The 22500-nt window shown below is 27.4% G+C and overlaps 2 protein-coding genes across 3 annotated transcripts in view; both read left to right on the top strand.

The window, feature by feature from the left end:
• Positions 1-1971: 1971 nt before the first annotated feature.
• Positions 1972-2972, top strand: LOC136081305 (uncharacterized). The gene is made up of 2 exons (XM_065798612.1): positions 1972-2098; positions 2371-2972. The coding sequence occupies exons 1-2, from the start codon at positions 2086-2088 to the stop codon at positions 2970-2972; spliced, it is 615 nt and encodes a 204-aa protein (XP_065654684.1). The 5' UTR covers positions 1972-2085.
• Positions 2973-11236: 8264 nt separating this feature from the next.
• The window catches only part of LOC136081748 (uncharacterized), a 28257-nt gene continuing 16993 nt past the window's right edge, over positions 11237-22500 (top strand). Inside the window, exons 1-4 of one of the 2 annotated variants that reach the window (XM_065799719.1) lie at positions 11237-12452; positions 12530-12674; positions 12753-13849; positions 14393-14839. In XM_065799719.1, coding sequence (XP_065655791.1) covers positions 11240-12452; positions 12530-12674; positions 12753-12765 — 1371 coding nt within the window. In that variant the 5' untranslated portion in view covers positions 11237-11239 and the 3' untranslated portion in view covers positions 12766-13849; positions 14393-14839. Of the gene's footprint in view, positions 12453-12529; positions 12727-12752; positions 13850-14392; positions 14840-22500 lie in introns of those variants that run through there. The other variant, XM_065799718.1, reaches the window with a different exon arrangement.

The following is a 22500-nucleotide window of genomic DNA, read 5'->3' as shown; positions in this document are numbered from 1 at the left end:
AGATGTCATTTGGCGTTGCTATTTAAAACCATTTCTGAACGTCTGAATAATGTCGCAAAAAGACGTGTTACTGACGTTTTAAAAAGACGTCCTTATAAAGCCCTATAAAGATTTTAAAAATAACTTTAATTTCTATGCAAAAATTATGCAAAGCTTTACAAATTTAATAGTGTTAACTCAAAGTTATTCGCTTAAACAAAATTAGTTAAAAATAGATAAGCCTTAAATTTAAATACTTTGTTTTTACATTAAATATAAAGTTTTTTATTTTGTATAATGTAATTCAAATTTTATTAGCACATTTACTTCGTTGCATTGAGTATTTATTTTTTGAGTAAAGTTATTCAAGTTTCAACACAACAGACAAATGTAATAATTTTTACCTTCAGTTTCAAGTTGCATCTGAACTTCATAAAACAGAAAAATAACCACTATTGCTGAAATACAATTACTTCTTAACAGTAAAATCATTGTGTAATGCTAATATTTTGTTGTTGCTGCTTGTGGCTGTAAAAATTACTTCAAAAGTCTTTTAACACGTTCGTTGCGAGCTATTTTAAAAATGCTTTGTTTTTTTGCCGAGCCATAATGTCTGCTATGATTAATGTTTGTCGTATCTGTTTTTCGCGGTTTCATTCTCATTTTCAAGGCTAGATATCAACATTTCAATGAATTTATCTAAAATAATTCTATAGTATTTTTTATTCTGAATATAACTGACAAAAAATAAGCACTACGAGCATACTTTTACTTTGGCAATGGAAAAGAAATTTTTTTTCTTCAGTGCCGAAGTACGAGTTTACTCGTAACACCACTACGATAAACATACTCGTAATGAGTATAACTTATTGCGGTGACCATACTTTGTTTTTATAATTGAGAACTTAAAAGTTGTAATTAAGAAACGTAAGATGTAATTTAGAAGATGAAAGTTGTAATTAAGAAACGTAAGATGTAATTTAGAAGATGAAAGTTGTAATTAAGAAACGTAAGATGTAATTTAGATGATGAAAGTTGTAAATAAGAAATCTTAAGATGTGAATTGAGAAGATAAAAGTTGTAATTGAGAAATGTTTATGATATAGATTATTAGAAAGTAGTTATTTTTATTTTTAATTTTGTTACCTTAGCTTACCTTGTAATATTAGGTTTGATCCTAATTTGGCCAAGGTGACGATATGGGTTGGTTTTCAATAAATAATATATTATCTATAAAATAAAAATAATATATTTTCAATAAAATAAAAATATATTATTAATGAAATAAAAATGTGATGAAAAAGGGATTTGTGGTTCGCGGTAACTCTATATCTTCCTAGGAAGCTTAAACTTTTGGTAAGGGCTTAATTGTATACTGTCTTATATTTGACACCTAAAGTTTGCACCAGAGTCGCAAAATAACGATTGGGTCGTTATTTCTCTCAGCTCATTCTATAACTCATTTGACGAAGATAAAACATACTTTTTTCTTTCAACTTATTCGGTTGTATGTATTTATGTTTTAAAATTGGACAAGGTGGTTCTGGTTGTTCCGAAAGTGGATGTAAGCAAGTTTAGTGAAATAAATTCACGGATTCAATTTAATAACAAACTTTCTGTTTATAGTGTGTTGACAAATAATACAATGATCTTTCAATTCCATTACTGTATTACTATATTGCTGGTGCATACAAATGCTAAATTTGATATTATTAGCATAATAAAATAAGTGTACAAGAAGATTTTTTATAATGACCTTCAAGCTTACAATGTGAATTTGCATTTACAAGTAATGTATTCTCATTTTCATATTACGATTTCTTAATTAGAACTTTTGTTTTTCCAATTATATATTGCGATTTCTTATTTACATGTTGGGTTTCTCAATTGCATTTTAAAACTTCTTAATAGCACTTTGTGTTTCTTAATTACATATTGTGACTTCTAAATTACATGTAGTATTTCTTAATTGAATCTTACTTTTCTTAATTACAACTTTCAAGTTTTCAATTAAATCTTAAGAAGGTATAGCAATGTAGCTTATTTGATGCAATATTATTATAAATAGTGTTTCAATTTTTTTGCACATGCACATTGGGAGTTACCATGACTAAAAAAGGTAATTTATATTTTGTTTTCTGAATTCAAAACTGTTGTGTTTTTTAGACTAGAAGCCAAAATATATTTGATAACTACGTTATACTGCATGTTATTAAAAATGTGAAAAAAATTTGATTTACACAACGTTTACAAAATGTTTTTAATACATTAAAAAGCATTTTAGTGTGCATTTCGAATTTTTTTACAAAGTATACTAATTAATGTGTTTTATAAATAAGTAATTTCTTTTTTATAAATAGATAATTTATAAATTTATCTATCTCATATTAGCTCAACACAGATATTCCACAATTGGATCAGCACATATGATTATGGAAGATTGTGAGGGTAGTGAAGATGATGATATTGAAGTATCGGATCCATTTTCCGCTTATACTATTTCGTCTCTGAGCTTGACTGCATCAGAATCAAGTTCTGAAGATAATAACACTAAAGAAAGTGATGGCAATCAGTTTACAGACGTTTATCTAGCAACCACTGCAGAAGATTTTTTAATGCCGTCGAAAAAAGCTAGAACAACGGGTGGTCTTGCTTATAATCAAAGTCAAAACAAAGCTCAACAGGTAGATCTTATAAGTAATATTTCGCCTGACAAAACAACTTCTGAAACAAATCCATCTGGAAATTCAAACCAATGGAAAGATGAGCCGAATATTGTAAAACAAATTCAATTTACTGACTATCATGATTTGAAGATAAACATGGAGAGCAAGAAACCATTCAATTTATTTAGACTATTTGTTACAGAGGTTATAAATACTATGGCAGCTGAAACTAATCGCTCTGCCAATAAATTCAGAAGATATGCGGCAGTTTCTTGGGTTAGGGTTAGGGTTCTTCTTCATATGGGGTGTGTCAAATGGCATCTTTAGAACACTATTGGTCTAAGAACAGTCTTTATATAGTTCCCTTATTTTGTAGAATAATGCCACGAAATAAATTCCAACTAATGTTACGGTTTTCGCATTCTATTAACAATGAAGATTCAGGTAGTGGACGCTTGAGTAAAATTATTGGACTTCTCAATCACTTAATTAGTAAAATGGATAACATCTACTGTCCTAATAAAAATATATAAATCAATGAGTCAACGATGATTTGGAAAAAACGTCGTGTATTCAGGCAGTATGTGACAAATAAAAAACATAAGTATGGTATCAAGTTCTACGAGCTTTGCGAATCAGATGGTACTGTACTAAAGGTAAAAATCTACTCTGGCGAGACAACTCTCGGTAAACATTTGTTTGGTCAAACGGAGGCTATTGTTGTAGACTTAATGGAAAAATTTCTGGGAAAAGGTTATCACCTGTACACCGATAACATTTACAATTCCTTTGAGTTAACAAAGCACATGATAAATTAAAAAACATACACTTGTGGTACTTTAAGAACTGACCGAAAGTCAAATCCAAAAGAATAGTACAAAAAGAAAACTGAAACAAGGAGGCGTTATAAGCATTAGCTGAGAGGGTGTAGTGGTTGCTAAATGGAAAGACAAAAGAGAAGTGCTAATGATTAGCAACTTGCATTCGTTGCAAATAATTGAAGTGACAAACAGAAGAGGAGAGAAGAAAATGAAACCCAATACTATTAAAGATTACAATCAATGTATGTCAGGAGTAGATAGGGCGGAACAAATGGTATCATTTTATGGTTGCCTAACAAAGACAAATACATGGTGTAAAAAAGCAGCACTGCATCTCTTTGATACTTTTTTGTTTAATGCTTATTGTCTAAACAGAATATATGGACTAGATAAAACAATTTCCTTACTTAAGTTTAAAGAATTAATTGTTACGGATTTATTGGGTGAACGTTTGAATGAAATTGTGCCTCGAATCGCCGTTAACAGCTTCCACTGCTTATCTTCAATACCCCAAATGAAAAGAAAAAATTACCAACAAAACCATTCAATTCTGCTCTAAAATAAAACGTAAAGAAACACAATATGAATGTGCTGTTTGTGAAAATAGACCTCTGTTATGTATTGGCGAATGTTACAAAGTGTATAATTCAAAAGAATAGGTTTACACTTTATTTTTATGAAATAAAATTAAGCCATTATCAATATTTTATTTTTATCTGTTTTAAACTATTTCTGTCTTTATCAGCATTTAAATTAGGTTCCTTGGATTTTTAAAATAAAAACTTGAATGTAATATTTTCTGAAATCAAATGTGAAGCTAAGAAAAAAAAAAGTGAATAGACAAAGCTAGTCACAAATATTATTTAAAATAAGTTAGTATAACTACGAGTTTACTCGTAGTTTGCAAACTCATGACGCCAACTTACTACGAGTATACTCGTAGTTGGCAAATAAATGACGCTAACTTACTACGAGTAAACTCGTAGTTGGCAGCGAACGTGTTAAAACTCTTATAAGATTAATTTACAGACGTCATATCCTTTTTGTTGACGAAGAAAAAAAAAATTTGTTTCTCTTTAAGAATGACGTAAATTTCTTGTTTTTAAAGCTTAGGAATTAATTACGAATAAAAGAAAGAAAAATATTCTCAGAACTTGAAATAGCAAATTTCAAACATATTTTATTTTATTAAACTTAATTCTTAACGATTTTGTGATCTGATAATTTTTTTATTTGAAGCAATAAAAGTTAAATTCAAAGATCACTGTGGGAAACCTTGACAACGTTTTTTATAAAGATAATAAGTTTAGCTTTTTTAAAGAACTTTTTCTCATTAGTAAATGCTCTTTTTTAAAAGTTGTGAAAAATTGTTACCTTTCATTTTATTTCACATATGCTAAAATTGTCGCCAATTTTTTTTAAACATGAAACTTGACAGTGATCAAATTTGAGACTGGGGTGCCATAAACGTTGTTTATTTCTTCATCACCGTTCTTTGCGCGCTCTGCTCTTCGTTATTTATATGAAAGAAAGTGAAAAATAATCATATGAAATTAAAGAAAAACAATATTTAAAAGCTTATTAAAATAAATTGCAATATAGAGGTTCGTTTTACTTTTTTATTTAGTGTATTAATTACAGGGCCGACAACACCTGGGGGCCAGGAAGCACGCGCCCCCTCAATTCTTTTTTTTATCTAGGATTCTTTTTTTTTTAAGAAAATTCTATACAATATAGAAGACTTTCTTTTTTTTTTTTTTTAGAACTTTCAAGCCCCTACTTAGCGAGTGACAAAACCCGCCCCAGACGTCGTCTGCCCGGAATTAAACAAACTAAATAAATCTGTGTTTCCACATACCTTATTTTATCAAGTCTTTTTATGTCCTATTAAAAAATAGTCAATAGAATAAATAGTCATACTGCTATTGGCTATGATTAAATCACTATGTTTTATTAACTTGATTTTAAATTCTGCAGCAAAATCAATTTTAATGTTTGGTAAGCTTGATAAAACTTGAAGCGTATTCGAAATACTACATCGTGTTTGTTAAATCTTGTTTGTTCTCAGTTTGAATAATATAAGTCTTAAATGAAACTATAATTTATAAGTTTAATATAGATATATGCAGCCAGAAATTTAGCACTAAAATTTTCGCCGAAGCTGACGTTATAAAATGACTATTTTATGGAATCAAAAGCACTATTTACACGTATTGCAACATGTAGTAAAATATAATAAACAAAAACATAATCTTTGCAATTTAACCTAATACACGTTACACTTTATAAGAAAGGCTTAGAGCTAAAAGTACGTAAGTCATAAAAATGGTTTTCAAATAAGCAATTTTTAACCAGTTATCCAAAACGCTTAAACGAAACGTTGTCTGATTAAAATAGAATTTGATCAAACATAACTCAACAAGATAACTTAACCAGTTAACTAAAACCCTTTTTTAAAAATTGAAGTTATAAATGTATATCTGTACTTGTAAAGCCAAACAGCATTTTTTCTCATTTAATGTGTATAGTATTTCAACTTGGTCTTGAAGTTTATTTGTGAACAAAATTTTCATGATTTTAACTTTTTTAATTTTATTTATTTAAATTAATCATTTTTAGTTAAAGTTTATTTTTATTAAAGTTTTTAAAAACAAACTAAAAACATTTAGTTATTCTGAAATACCATTGTTTGATATTTTAAGAGCCCCTAACTAGTGTAGGTTTTCTGTTGTGAAAAGTGATATATCAATACAGTTTAAAATTGTTTTGGGTTGTAAGTTTAAAAGAGTCCTACTAGACATAAAGAATAGACATGTGCCTTTTTGCTTTACACCCTCGGTAAAGTATTAGACAACAAATAACTCTTCAAAATTTGAGATGCGTTTGACATGACTAAAAAATATAAGTTTTAACAAACGTAAGTTTATATGGGACTTGAGTACTTTTAGGAATAAGTCCTAAGTATTGAAGTTGTATAAAAAAACCTAAGGTGCGCTAATATAGTATTGATTAAATATGTAAATTTTTAATAATTTATGGTTAAAAATTATCTCTCATGCTTTGTTATGTGTTAATTTGTAAAATAACTAAACGTCCTAATCCGAGTTTGTGACAAATAATCTTGAATGCTTTCAACAGTGTTTATTTGCATTACATTTGGTTTCGATTGTAAAATTAGAAAAATGACGTAATTATAATGTTTAGCTTAAACCTTAAAAAATTTTTTTTCAACTAAATCTTTACTTTATATATGTTTTTGATATTAGTTTTTAGTTTTAGTAACACATTGTTTATGTGTAATACATGTCTAGAACAAAGGTACTCGATGAAAAGACTGACGCCAGTCTTATGCGAGCTTCCTATAACTACAATAAGTAATACTTTTTATAAATTTCATAAAAATTTCGTTTTTTTCATATTTATACACAAATATCATTTTAAAATGTCGTTTATAAATAGATAATGAAACATCTTATTACACCTCCAAAAATGAGCAGATTCATTTTTATTTATTTTTTTATTTATTTTAATCGTAAGAATATAGAGATATATTTATCGGATTAGTTTTTACAACTGCGACTATATCATTATTTACTTTATATAACTTAAACTTAGTATTTATAATATTTGTATTTTTGTATCTTTACCACCAACCTGTGATTGGTTACTTGTAAATACTTTGAAGTAGTAAGATAAACATACATTAAAAAAAAAAAAAGTTTTGAAAAAAATAAATTACAACAAATAAAATGTTAAAACTTAACGTCAATAATTTTGTTTAATTTCGACAAAACTGTTTTGGAAGAAAGTTGAGCAGCCGTGGCGCAGTGGTTAGAGTTCTGGCTCAGAACCCTGAGGTCCGAGATTCGACGCCAGCTCCAGCCTAAAAAGTGGCATTAATAGGGAAGGAGGCGTGAACTTCTCATTAAATGCTCTCCCGCGGTGCTCTGCAATAAGACCACAAGGACTTCTGGGAGCATCTAAATAACTGCAGACAAAAAAAAATAAAGTAAACCTAATATTTTTCAAAGTGGTTAAAAATTTTTATTATCTATGTAAACTTGGTTACAGTGGATGGTTAAGATTATGCTATTTAGCAGTGCCTCGAACCTGCATCAGTTGTAGTTGTCCCATTTTAATGTTATTTACGCAAAGCTGAGCCGGTAAGGATAAAAGGTTATTTTATAATCTTTCCTTTTACATGACCAGAACTTTTCATCTAGTTTCTTGTCCTCAATTTTGGTCTTTTTTTGTTACGTCATCAATATATTTGCGTAGCTCAGTGTGTGTTATAGCGCTACTATTTTTAGGCGCGGCTCACAATGTGGCGGGTTTAAATCTTCCTCAAGGAAATTTTTTTTAAACTCTAATGTTTCATTTCTAAGTAGTTTAATGTTTTTTAACTACTGTTGTTGTTTCTTTATAAACTTTTCTTTCACTTCATTAGCACTTTTCATCAAGACTCTTGTCATCAAATTTGTTCTTGCAATAGTGCTTACAGAATGTTACTATTTTAACTAAAGTATCATTTTAGCCTTGTGCTGAGAATATGATAACAGGTTTTGGATTCATTTAAAACAAATATGACATCCATTTAAAACAACTATGACGTTCATTTAAAACATTCATGATAATCAATTAAAAGAGTCAAGATTTCCAATTTTTTTGATTCTTCAAAACTAAAACATTTAAAACATGTGCAATTATCTCAAGATTCTATATTATTTAAAATAAAAAAGGTCTTATTTATATAATTATTTATTAAATATTATATAAGTTTATATTTAATTTATATCTATTAATATTATATTAATTTATAATTAAGATAAACTATTTATCTTATCTAATTTATATTATATTAATTTAAGTTGTTTTTATTTAATTTCAAATGGTTATTTTTCACTTTCTCTCATATAAATAACGAAGAGCAGCGCGCACAAAGAACGGTGAGGAAGAAATAAACAATGTTAATGGCACCTCAGTCTCAAATTTGACCACTGTCAAGTTTAATGTTTAAAAAACTGGCAACAATTTTAGCACATGTAAAATAAAATGAAAGGTAACAATTTTTCACAACTTTTAAAAAAGAGCATTTACTTATGAGAAAAAGTTCTTTAAAAAAGCTAAACCTAATATCATTATAAAAACGTTGTCAAAGTTTTCCACAGTGATCTTTGAATCTAACTTTTATTGCATCAAATAAAAAAGTGATCAGATGACAAAATCGTTAAGAATTAGGTTTAATAAAATAAAATATGTTTGAAATTTGCTATTTCAAGTTCTGAGAATATTTTTCTTTCTTTTATTCGTAATTAATTCCTAAGCTTTAAAAACAAAAAATTTACGTCATTCTCAAAAAGCAGCAAACTTTTTTTCCTTTGTCAACAAAAAGGATGTGACGTCTGTGAATTAATCTCTTAAGCGTTTTAAAAGACTTTTGAGGTAATCTTTACAGCCACAAACAGTAACAACAAAATATTAGCAATACACAATGATTTTACAGCTAAGATGTAATTATATTTTAGCCATTGTAGTCATTTTCCTGTTTTATGAAGTTCAGACGCAACTTGAAACTGAAGGTAAAAAGTATTACATTTTTCTGTTGTTTTGAAATTTGAATAACTGTACTCAAAATATAAATAAAAAATGAAACTAAGTTATTATGCTAAGAAATCTTGAATTATATTATACCAAATATAAACTTTATATTCAATGTAAAAACAAAGTAATTAAGTTTAATGCCTATCTACTTTTGACTAATTTTGTTTAAGCGAATAATTTTGAGTTAACACTATTAAGTTCGTGATACTTTGTATACTTTTTGCGTAAAAATCAAAACTTAACTTGAATGCATATTTAAAAAAATTTTTGCAAAACTTTTTACAAACATACAGATTTTAAGTCGTTTTTATATCTGTTATTTTTTACGTTTAAGTTTTGAAGTTTTAAAGGCAATTGTAAGAAAGAATAAATTTTTAATTTTAAAGAATAAATACTAAAGACCTGGTAGCAAAAAAAAACGACTGGTAGCAAAAAAAAAAGAGATTGCGTAAAATTAAAATAAAACTATATTAGAGCCATTAAAAATTATTGGTTCAATTTAAAGGTCTTCAAATCCCACTCGTCATGATAGGTGATAAGGAATTGTATTCCCTTTCCTAAAATTTTTGAAAACTAAACGTCTGAAAAATTCGATCATAAATAATGCAACGCCAAATTTAATTAATAGACAAAACGTAAACGTCACAACTTTTTCTTCGCAGAGCTTTTAAGTATTTATATTATAGCCAAGCACAGGGGCGGGTTTAAGGGCGGGGGCTAAGGGGGTAGTAGCCCCCCCCTTGGGACAATGTTATATATTTTTTAAAACGAATAATAAAATATATCAATGATCTTTATATGCAAAAGTTATGCATAAATGCATATACATAAGTTATGCAACATAACTTCGTTTTAGTTTTATTGGAAAAACGCTTGAATGCTTCTTGCATTTTTAAGTTAATAAGTTTCTTAACCATAATGCATTGCAACTTAGATTGTTATTATAAAGCGGTGTCATATAGTTTGCATTGTAGTTTATTCTTCTGTATTTGTTTATAGCCGTGCTTTTATTTTTGTTTTTTAGTTTTAAATTTAATTTTTTAAATTTTAAGGGATATTTTTAAGTTTTATGTGTTGTATGTCATGTGTTTTGTTTAAAGTTTTACACAAAATTTTTAACAAATGAGCAATGCCAATGGAAATGGTAAAAACCCAGCTAATGCAAAAAGAAAACAAGTCAATATTTCTACATATTTTAACAAGAAACACATTTTATCAGAACAAGTTAATAAAACAGAGAACTTAACCATTCCGATACCGTGCACTTCTCAATTATCTGAAAATGATAAAAACACTGCTTGCAGTATCGAAAAAGATATTTTAGAACCTTTAACTTTTATTGAGGATATTGGATATTATATAAACTCAAAGTCTTTAAATCAGAATACAAGATATAGATTAGTTAAAAAAAATTGGTTGCCTGGATCTGATTTTATTTATCCTTTTTCAACACATGTTAAAAAAGGCAAAGAAGTAAAGCGATACTTAAATCAATCTCACTTAATGAAATTCCCTTGGTTAGTATATTCATCATTAAAATCTGGGTTATTCTGTAAATTTTGTGTACTTTTCCTTGTTAACAATACTGGAGGATTAAGAAATACTGAACCTTTAAAAAAATTAGTCACTGTACCATTAAATACATTTGCTAAACTATTAGGAAAAGATGGCGATCTAGAATCCCACCAAAATAATTTATATCACAAAAATGCAATTTTACAAGCTAATGAGTTTTTAATCCGTTATGAACAGCCAGAAAGAGAAGTTCTAAACTTGATTGACAGCGAAAGAAAGAGGCAAATAGTTGAAAATAGAGAAAGAATTACTCCTATTATTGAGTCAATAATTTTTTTTGCTAGACAAAACATTCCTTTAAGAGGGCATAGGGATGATGGAGATTTATTAATTAATTCTAGTTCAAAAACATCCGTTATCAATGAAGGGAACTTTAGAGAACTTTAAAGATTCCGAATAAAATCTGGTGATAAGATATTAGAAAATCATCTTAACACAACTCATGCCAAAGCTACATATATAAGTAATACTATTCAAGAAGAATTAATAGAATGCTGCAAAGAAGAAATTATTTATAAAATATTGACAGATATTCAATGTAATAAGTTTTATAGTATTTTATTAGACGAAACTACAGATGTATCACATTCATCTCAAATGACACTAATTTTAAGATATATTTTTGATGAAAAAATAAAAGAAGATTTTGTTTCATTCATAAATTGTCACACATACTTTTATAATAAGCAAAAGTCAAACCAGGAGGAACATATCAATCATAGTGAAGAATGTGTAGAAAATTATGAAAGCACTATTATTGAACCAAAACTCACAGGTGAAGTTCTTGGAAAAATAGTCGTTAATATTCTAAAAAGTTTAAATTTAAACTTGAAACACTGTGTTGGAATTGCAACAGATGGTTGCTCTATTATGACATCCACAGTTCGTGGTGCTGTTAAATATATTCAATCAAATGCAACTCCAAATGCAGTTTATAGTCCATGTACGAATCATTGTTTAAATTTATCAATTTCTAAATCATCTAGAGTCATGGAAATTAGAGACTCTATTGGTATTATTAAAGAAACTGTTAAGTTTTTTAATATGTCAGCCAAAAGAAATCATGTTCTTAAAATAGTTTTTGGTAAAGAAAAAAATTTAATGAGTTTATGTGAAACAAGATGGATTGAAAGACACGATAGTGTTTTAATATTTAAGAATTCTCTACACTATATCATTAAATCTCTGAACCTTATAACTGAATGGCAAGATAATGATTCATCAGTAAAAGCTTATTCTCTTTTGAATTCATTAACTACATGTCAATTTATAATATCATTATTTATACTATCAGATTTACTCAGCTTAACGTCACCTGCAAGTAAACTACTTCAAAGTGTTCAAAAAGACCTGCATTTTGCAGAAGATTGCTTTAAGGATATTATAAATATTATGGAAAATAGGCGGTCTACTTGTTATATAAATTTTAAAACAATATTTATAGAAAGTAAACAACTTATGGAAAAATTGGATGTGGAGGTAAAGTTACCTTGTATTACTAAGCATCAAATACACAGACCAAATATAAATACTTTAACCGTAGAAGAATACTTTAGAATTTCTGTTTATAATCCACTGTATGATCATGTCCTTGCTGATTTAAAAGATAGACATTTAAGTAAGAAAAATTTAACTGTTTATAAATTATTACTTCTTATACCAAGCCTCGTTGTTGCTATCAAGTTGCATGATATGAATAATATTGCAGACATTGTTGCTAAAAAATACTCATTTATTTGCATAGAAAAACGACAGTTTTCTTCTGAACTTGATTTGTGGATTACAAAATGGACCAGAGTTAAAAATGAAGGTAAATATTAAATCTATTAATAATTTATTTCAGGCTAAATTATCTAAATTATAAGAATTTAATCTCTTAATTTCAAGGAGGTTATTTACCATCTACAGTCATTGATGGTTTGGATTGTTGTCCAGATATATTGTTCCCAAGTATTAAAACAATACTTTTAATTATTGGTTGTCTGCCCATTAGCATTGCATCAGCTGAAAGAAGTTTTTCTTCTTTGCGAAGGTATATCTACATTCAAAATTAAAATATCAAATTAATAACCAAATAATCTTGTTTTTAACTAAAATGATTTAAATCTAGATTAAAAGATTGATTACGATCCCGAATGAGTCAAGATAGATTGAATGGTTTAGCTTTACTTTATGTTCATCGGGACAAAGAAGTGTTAACAGACAGCGTTATTGAACGGTTTTCAAAAGTGAAAAAAAGAAACATTGAATTTATATTGTAATGTTCAGAAAAACGTTTTAGTTATTACTTATGTTTCTTTTTAAAAATGGTTTCCGGTAAAAATTGACATCAATTAAACTTTAGTTGGTAACAAATAAGAAATTAATAAACAAGCGGTTTTAAAAAGCTTGGCATGGGTAAGAAAAGTTATTAAGCACGCATTAGGTTCTCTCCTATATTAAGCACGCGAGAGAATGAGTAGAACCATTAAGAGTAGTCCATAATTTACGTCAACCAACTTTAACAAATTTTACCCCCATCGTAATGCTTTTGTAACAAGATCCGTAGTTTAAAGACGACCCTTTATGTGAATTAATATGTTAGAGACAAATACGACTAAATAGACGTAAAATACGGCTAGGTAAATTTTTTAAACTTTAGCCCCCCCCTCCTTGGTAAGTGACCAAACCCGCCCCTGGCCAAGCAATGGTGTAATTGTCGAGTAAAAAAACTAAATCCAACTTTTTTTAAAATAGATTAAGTGTAGCGTAATTATGAACAAACCTAAATCAGATATTATTTAACGTTATTCAAGCTATTTAGCTATTTCTTTGTTTTTTGTTGATTTCTTCCGCTTTATTTTTGTTTCGATAAAAATATGCTTTTATTTTTAAAATGGGTTGAATCATCTACAATTAAAAATTTTGGTATACTAAACTTATTGTTTTTATTTAGTTCACACTATGGCAACAATATGAAGTCAAAGTTTTGTCCTTTTATTTTAAATAACAAACTTTAAACATCTCATTATCTTTTTGAACTTTTTTTTCATATTCCACAAAAAGTATTACATAGCGAAGCATAAACAGTTTTTTTTTTATCAACAAGTCAAGTCTTGAATCAGCAATAACTGAAAAGTATTATGTCCGAGTAATCTCGTCAACAATCGCTTCGACAAGCTTTTATGCGCAACGCAAAATAAACCTGCTTTGTATGTCTGCTGAAAGGTCATGGGCTTAAAATCGTTTCTTCTCGTTTTGTTATTGTTTTACTTTCGATCATGCAGTATCGATTCGTACTGGGGCTATAAGTTCTAATACTTCTAGGAAATATCTATTTTTCAAATTGCCAACAAAACTAGAGTTTCCTCCTAATAGCAAACCTTATTCGCTCAGAAACAGAACCAAAGGCAATATCTTTTTAAAATAAATCCCAGGCATTTTACTTCCTTTTTAATTGGGCAGTATTTATAGCAGTCCTATTATTAATTAAGCGAGATTGTAATTGCTCATTTTTCTCTTATACACCATATATCTTGTTTGATGGAATCTTTATCGTGCGTAAGCACTAATAAATATTCTTTATTTTAACTAATTTAAATTAAAATTTATTTAATTTCTTAAAGTGATTTATTTAAACTCTTAAAAATTTGTTTTTTCTGTTTTTGAACTTGATTACATTTCTTATGCTTAATGATGTACATTCCAGTTATTGCTAAATATGTATATTTAAAAATTTAGTATTGTAATATTGTATTCTTAATTTTTTAGTATTTTTAAACGCTGAACGTTCTGGCTCGGAATACGAACAATTTTTCTGCAATGATGACAAATGGAAAGCATCTATCAGAGTCAACAATGTTTTATTTGAACTAAAAGGCATAAACGATGTCCTCCTAGTAGCTTTGGAAATAAAAAATCATAAAGTTATTGTAAACAACTACACAATAAATCTATCTAATAGCGAAAATATAATAAAGAAAATTAATCTGACTTCGTACGTAGCAAATAATTTTCAAATATCTAAAGGATCAGTTCTTATTTTCAATGAAGTTGAAAGTGAAATATTTGATTGCATGGGTATAAAAAAACACCGCATCATAAAAAACTTTAGGACTTTAGTTCTTTGTGTTGATCCGTGTGCATTTAAAACTGAACCTTCATTCCCGTTTACACTCGTAAACTCGAGTTATACAAATTATACCATAAAGTTTAAAGGTATGTTTTATAATTACATTAGTTTAAATTTTATTAACTCTACGCTATTATGTTAGATACTAATTTGGTAAATAAGCATATATCAGGGGCTTCTCTAAATCAGTTAGAGAGCAAGGAATTAGTTATTCTATGCTTTTGTAAACAATATTATCTTTTTTTTTAAATAATATGTTTAAATAAATATCACTTTTAAACACGTTTTTTTAAATATAATGAAATGTTTTGAAAAAAATTCTTCTTCTTTAAGTCATTATTTTTTTGTTAAGTATTGGTTCGGTGCGGTAATGTTATTGTATTGATAATTAAGCAATTTAATTAACTTGTCAACTTTTTTATTTGGTTATTTTGAGTAACTTCCTACACTATAAAGATACGTTAAAAAAAATTCATGTTAATGGACAAACTGCTTTATTATTAAAGATTTTTAACAAAAACTACAGGGATGATAAGATGCTATTTTTATATTTTTAAAGACATAAGCGAAATGTCTTCAAATTTATATAAAAAACTATAATGCATAAAAATGTTTTTATCTTATCATTATTTAAATTGGCTAAACTAACTTTGAAAACAATAAACTATATCCTGAATCAAACTTCTTTCGGAATAAACTGAAAATATCAGCTAATTTATTGATAAAATGAAACAACTGTATAATTTCATTATCATTATTGTTATATGTTCTTATATTATTGTTATCACTTTAATTAGTACAACTTAACATTTTGGGCTATTTTTTTTTTGCTTTTTATAGTGACAATTGTTATTTCTATGATTAAAATATTTATTGATATCAGTAAGCTATATTTATTGTTTTTAATAAGCTACTAGATTTTTATCAATAAGCAATATTTATTGTGATCATCAAGCTATTGGATTCTACTGGATTCCACTGAATAAGTTTTTAAGGAAGCCTTTTTTATTTTAGGGTTTTTACTGAAAATTATAAAACCTATATAACAATCTTTGCAACTTATCCAAGTTTGGGTCTGTCTGTTTTTGTAGAAAACCAAAATTTCAAAAACATTTGGGTTACTCTGTTTTAATGGAAAAGGAAGTTTTAAAAAAATTTGGGTTGCTCTGTTTTAGTAGAAAAACCTTATTAATGGCAAAGTGTGTTTCCACATATTTCTTAAAGAACCTATCAAGTTTAAAAATGTAATTAAATTGCAAACGAATGAAATATCCTAATTATAAACTTTTTAAAGAAATTAATAACTAATATAATAATAAAAAAAATTTAAAGACCAAATAAAATTATTAAAAAAGTATTGCAGTTCATTTACAATAAATTACTTGACCATCGATTCCAGTTACACAAATAAAATCCACTTACCATTATAGAAGTGGTAGAGGCTCGAGGCATGATACATATTTTGAAACTTATGGTAAACCTTTCTTGAATTCAAACTTTTAATACATAAATGATTTAAATAATACAGCTACCATGACTCTTTTCAAAAAGTTTAGTATTTAATTTTAGCGGTTTTCTGTTACACGAACACTTTGCCACCCCGATAGTTTCTTAACGGGCAACACTGGGGGAAGATTTATGTTAAAAGTTTTTAAAATACTTAAAAATGAAGTAGTAAATTTTAATTTAGTAATAAGTCATGCAAATATTTAAAAAATAAAAGAAATAAAAGAATAAATTGTTGTATTTAAAAATAGTTTTAATGTAAGAAAACTGATAAGATAAATATCGATTTTGTTATAGGTTTACAAGAAAAATTAAATGTGGTAGTTAAAACCAAAAATTTCGCTCTGATTGGAGGTCTGTTGATTATTGCTGGTAGTTTGATTTTGACAGTACTTTTTTTTTGCTATAAGAAGAAAATTATAAAGGCTTTTTTTTCAAAAAAAGCAAAAAGTATTTCTGATAAAATAGCTTTTAGAAATCTAAAGGCCCATCAAAACGTGAATGAATCAGTTAAGCTAGCAGCAAACTCCAGTTGCTCAAATACAGTAAAAGGAACAAGTCAGGATACGAATATGAAAATTCAAAAACATTATGTTTCGATTAAAAAAGAAGATGAAAAAAATACATATTATGAAGAAATACAGTTCTGCAATGTTTACGATTACGTCAGCACTGAAAAAGATGAAAAAGATATTACAAATATATATTATCTTGCTGCATAACAAAATAATTGAAACAATATGCTGTTAAAAAAAAACGCTTTAACATACTTTAATACTTTATAAACATGTTAAAAGGTAAAATGTAAATATGTAAAATGTAATTATTTTATGGCTACAATACTCTGTAAGAATATAACCTAAATAGGTGATACTTATTGTTTTAAGGTTAAATTAAAGCTAAAACAAGTATTTTAAACTTTGCGCAAGTTCATTAAATATTTTATAATATTAAGTAATTTTATAATATCAAGTAGTGAAAACTAGCGAATCTTTTAGGGCGTTTATATATAGAAATTTGCTGAGAGTAAACTGCCTTGAACGCGATTGGTAAGTGGATCATGCTTAACTAATATCTTTCTTCCTTTACATTTATTGTTTACTTCCAAATAACAAGAATCTTAACTAACGTACACAATTGTCGTAGGTAATTTCACGGTTTGATTGCTTTTTTTTCCCGTAAAAAAATTTAAAGAATACTCAACGTATTTAAGGAGAGATCCGAAGAAAAATAGAGATCTTAAAAACTCTAAAAAAAATTTCTAATCCAACTGCTAGTCTCTCATACATATATTTTTGAACTTAACCTTATATGCCTACACAAATATTTTTTTTGTAAATAAATGCGTATGGATGAGAGCTTATTACTTCTATTTTATTTCACAATTTTTTTCAAATATGCATAAAACTACTATAATTAATTTTTATCGATAGTTCATTAAAGCACAGGAGTGAATATTTTTAGAAATTAGTATAAATCTAATCTTATTCTAGTGTTGTGTATTTTTGTATTTTGGAATTAGATACAAGCAATTTTTTTTTTTTAGTATAGTAGACAGATTACTTGAATGATGATATTGTGACTCTAAAAGAAGTGAAAAAAAGCTGTTTTACTAAAAATGTAGACTTATCTGAACAAGCAAAGATTAGAAATGAGCTATATGCTTTGAACACCAATTATGAAAAAGTAAAATTACTAATTGACCAACAGCAATATTCAAGAACTAAATGATCAAATAATAATCAACTAACTTTATGAATATTAAGGTGGCAGATTCCCATTCAAGCTATTTTCTTTAAATAACACCATAGAGAGTTTTTTCCTTTAAAATAAAAAAAGTAAAAATTGATTAAAAAAAAAATTAACTTAATATCATTAATTAGCATAATTAGTTAAAAAAGTACCCTATAATGGTACATAGATCACTCCATATTGCATGGTCCGATTGTTATCAAATTTTCCAGGTAGCATTCATTCATGGGTGTTAACAAAATGTACTAAAATGGTAAAAAAAAATTATTATTAAAAATTTTATAGTATTTTTACTTAGGTGTAAGATAATTATGATAAAAAGATTGACTTGATATTCATAACTTTCTTTGACCGTGCAGAAATATGCTGATTTTGGTATATTTTGTTGGCACTAGTGCATTGAACATACCGTGAAAATTTCAAGTCAATTTGACTTGTAGAACTCAATATATCTTTGTACCAAGTATGAGAATTTAAATACGGAGAAACCGGTCGTTTAAAAATATGTATACAAATATAACTAACTTTACGCTATAAAAAACGAATATGCTCCAGATATGTGGAATCTACTTACTCTGTTTCTTTTTCCTTGTCAGAGAAACTTTTTTTTATAGCTCTTAGTTTTTTTATTCTTTCAAGTCCTTGTTTACTATTTTTTTTTAACGCACTACTTTTGCGTGTCGTGTTCAATATGTTTGTAGCTTTATTCATGTACTTTCCAGTATGAATGCCAAGTTTTAAAAATGCACTAAAAATTCCATTTGCTCCTTCTTTAAACTCTAAAACTGCAGATGAGACACCAATTTCAAGTATTGCTTTACTAATATAAGTTTGTTTTGGGCACATTTTCCATATAACATTGTTTATTGATTCGTTATTCTTTGGGTTCCACACAACAAACAATTGGTAAATAAACTATCAGCACTTAAATCAATGAATATTGGCTTAATCAAAGTAAATGTGTCAACAGGTAGACTTGCTTTTACTTTATATCGGTTTCGACCTGTAACTTGGTCTGCTTGCCATATACACCAACTTTTATCACTCCTTAGACAAAACTTATGTCGCTCAACAGTGTTGGTTATTATTGAATTATGGTAAAGAACAGCCCAAATACATTTTTTTATAACATAAATATTGTCTCAGTTTTATTGAATGGCCATTCCATAGTAGTTTTGTAGTGTATTTATTGCTTTATCGGTGCGTAAAACTTTCCCCATAATTTTTTTATTGTCGAATAAAATGTCACCTTTGCAAACTCCTAAGGCGTGTACCCATTTGCTTTTATACATGTCTAAAGAATTCTTTTTTATCAATAACCATATTGTCACCATACGGTTTAGAATTAACTATATCTTTAAAAGATGAAAGATCTCCGTCTTAAGCGTATGATATATATCAAAGCTTATTTTTATCAATTGAATTAGCAAACATCTTCGCCGCTCGGGTAAATTCCATATTCCCAGAAGATTTGTTATGATTATTATGATTTAACAACACCATTTATTGACGCATGTCCTCGTTTTTGCCATGTCATGTTTACCAGTTAATTTTTGATGTTATAAAGTCTTGACTCAAATTATGATGATATCAAATTTGAGTCATCTTGGCTTGATATTTTGTAATTAACATTATAAATTTAAAAAGTCATTATTAATAAAACTTTGACAATTTTTTATTTTTTCTTTGTTTTTTGTCGTTGTTCAAGTGTCCTAGAAACCCTTACAGTCTTATCGCACAGCACTGAAGAAGAGTATATAACTAAAATGTTGACGCCTCTTTCCTTACAAATGTTGCTTATTAGGCTAGAGCCGGCCACGAACCTCTTAGTCCTGAACTGTAACCACTGCGACACGGCTGCACAATATCAAGGAACATAATATTATAACTTAAATGTAATTATCAGTAACAAATTAAACATATTTAAAAAACTGAAAGCAATTGTAGTTTAAAGTTAAATCACAAAGAAAAATTTGTTATTAAATTTATTATCTCAATGAAAATCTATTTACAATTAGAATCAAATGAGGAATACATGCAATGACATTTATGATTATTCAAACATAAAGAAATTAATATATCTGGAACCAAAATTTTTATTTGAATATATGTTGCACTTGAAGAACATTATAAGATTTTATTTTAATTTTTATTGTACAACAACAAAAAAAATATAACACCCTTTAATAAATTGATTGAGAACCACATTAAAGATGATTTTTACACTTTACTACAATGTGATTTATAACTTTACATGAAAATACATGGTACCAAACACATTTTAGTATGTTGTTTATTAAAATGATATTGCATAAACAACATACATGCTTTACCGTGTATGATAAAGCATTTATAATAGATTAAAATGTTAATATTAATCTATTAATCAACTGACAGTAAAAATATAAATAAAAATTATAAAAAAAATACCATGGAGGTACCAAGTAAACTTAATGTGAAAACCCCTGTCAGTAAAAAACTTTACAGGAGATTTAGCATTATTTTTATGAGTCAAAATTTTTCGATGCCATAATTTTTAATTAACATTTGATAAAGTAATGTATTTTCTGTTGGTAACCATTATTAAACACAAACCAACTTTAAAAACAAAACATAGTTGCTATTAAATCTTTTAAATGAAAAATTTCTCAAAGTCTTAAACAAAAGCAACATATATAAATAATGTATTATCAAAAAAACCTTTGTTAAAGGTAGGTTTTTTAATAGCATTCATATAAAAAAATTGATTATGAACACAAAATTGCATTACAATAACTAAGATACAACTATTTATGTAATCTACACATATAATACAAACTTTTTTCCATTTTTTTTAAATTAATATTGCCATCATATTTATATCAACTTGTCACAGCCTTACATTTCATCCTTTAAATTTTTTTTAACGTTTACAATAATGTAATGTAACAATCCTTTTCTTACTTCTCCAGATGCTATTGTTTTTATCATTTAAACTAAAACATTTTTCAACCAATTTTGATTTTAGCAAGGTTACTATAGAGAATTTAAAAATTATTTTCTTCTGTTAATGTTTGATGTTTACAATCAGGCTTTGCTGGAGTAATAAATAAATAGAAGTTATGAAAAACTAATAGTAATTTAAAAACATTGTTGATGACATATGATTAACGTTTTACTAATACATTTGAATTCACTGAAAAAAATTATTATTTTACTGTTAATGCTTGGTGTTAACAAACAGGCTTAGCTGGAATAACAAATAAATATTAATTATGGAAAAACTTTGGCCAACCTTAAAACTGACTAACTTAAACGCACAAAGGTGTAGTAGTAATTTATAAACAACGTTGATATGACATGGTTAACTTTTACTAATCCACTTGAATTCATTTTTATGCTTGTTGGGCCAATCATGTTACATTAAACCTTTTGTCAGCAAGGCTTACGTTTTATCTTTTTTAAAACTTTGTGGTGCCATTTCGAGCGTGTTTCACAGAGAACTCTTAGATGCCATTGCAGTCAAGGCAATGCCGAGAAAGAGTCGCAGCACTTTTTTTTTATAACAAAATGTGAACGAAAGTGTAAGCAAATATCTATGTTGTGTAAACTTCAAACTACGTAATGTTAATACATATATCAAGTTTTACATTTTTACTTTGATTTAAAAACTGCACTGCGGCTACGACTCCTTAATTTTGATCTATAGCATTTATTTTCGTTTTATAATGTCTTTTGTTTGTTAACAAGTTTTAAAATCTATGTTTAAAAGCACGCCTGTGCACAGTGGGTCAAAATCGAGTTTTTTGTGCCAAGATTACTTTCGTAGTTTTTTTTATTAGAATAGCTATATTTATATATAAAGTGCATAAAAAAAGTAATAAACATGTAACTATACAATATAAACAAAAATATTAAAAAAATAATTGTTTTGGTGAAAAATACGAAATATTTTTAATGAACAAGACAACTTTTATCAGTGTAAACATTAAAAATATTACTTTTCGTTGCATGTATTTGTCATAAAATAACGTTTTTAGAATTATATTTGCAAAACTTATATATTATAACAGTAATGAAAGATTTTGTAGGTATTCTTTGTGTACAAAACATCTTTTTTCAGTATTTTTCATCAACTGATCATTAACCGAAGACTAATCTTTTGTTATCACTTTTTTCATTGTAAAAAATTGCAAAAAATTTATAATGCATGGCTATTAACATACATCTAGCATGAGATTTATATAGTCAAATGTTTCGAGGATATTGGAGGATAGTTTATTTGATACCTAAAAGTAAAGGTTACCCAGACGGCACATGGTTTTAATCTCGGAATTAAAACCCGTATAAACACGTGTTTGTTACGATCCAGGCGTAAACCAAAAACACGTGGATTTCACGGGAAGTTTAACTGGAGTTTTACACGTGTTTTCTATGGTTTCAAACACGAGTTTTTTTATGTTTTAATTACGTGTTTTTGAGGTTTTAAACTCGTGTTTTATAAGGTTTT

Source organism: Hydra vulgaris, chromosome 06 (assembly GCF_038396675.1).
Source record: "Hydra vulgaris chromosome 06, alternate assembly HydraT2T_AEP".
Lineage (NCBI taxonomy): Eukaryota > Metazoa > Cnidaria > Hydrozoa > Anthoathecata > Hydridae > Hydra > Hydra vulgaris.
The sequence above is the reverse complement of the archived record's forward strand: the minus strand, read 5'-3'. Positions and strand labels throughout refer to the sequence as shown.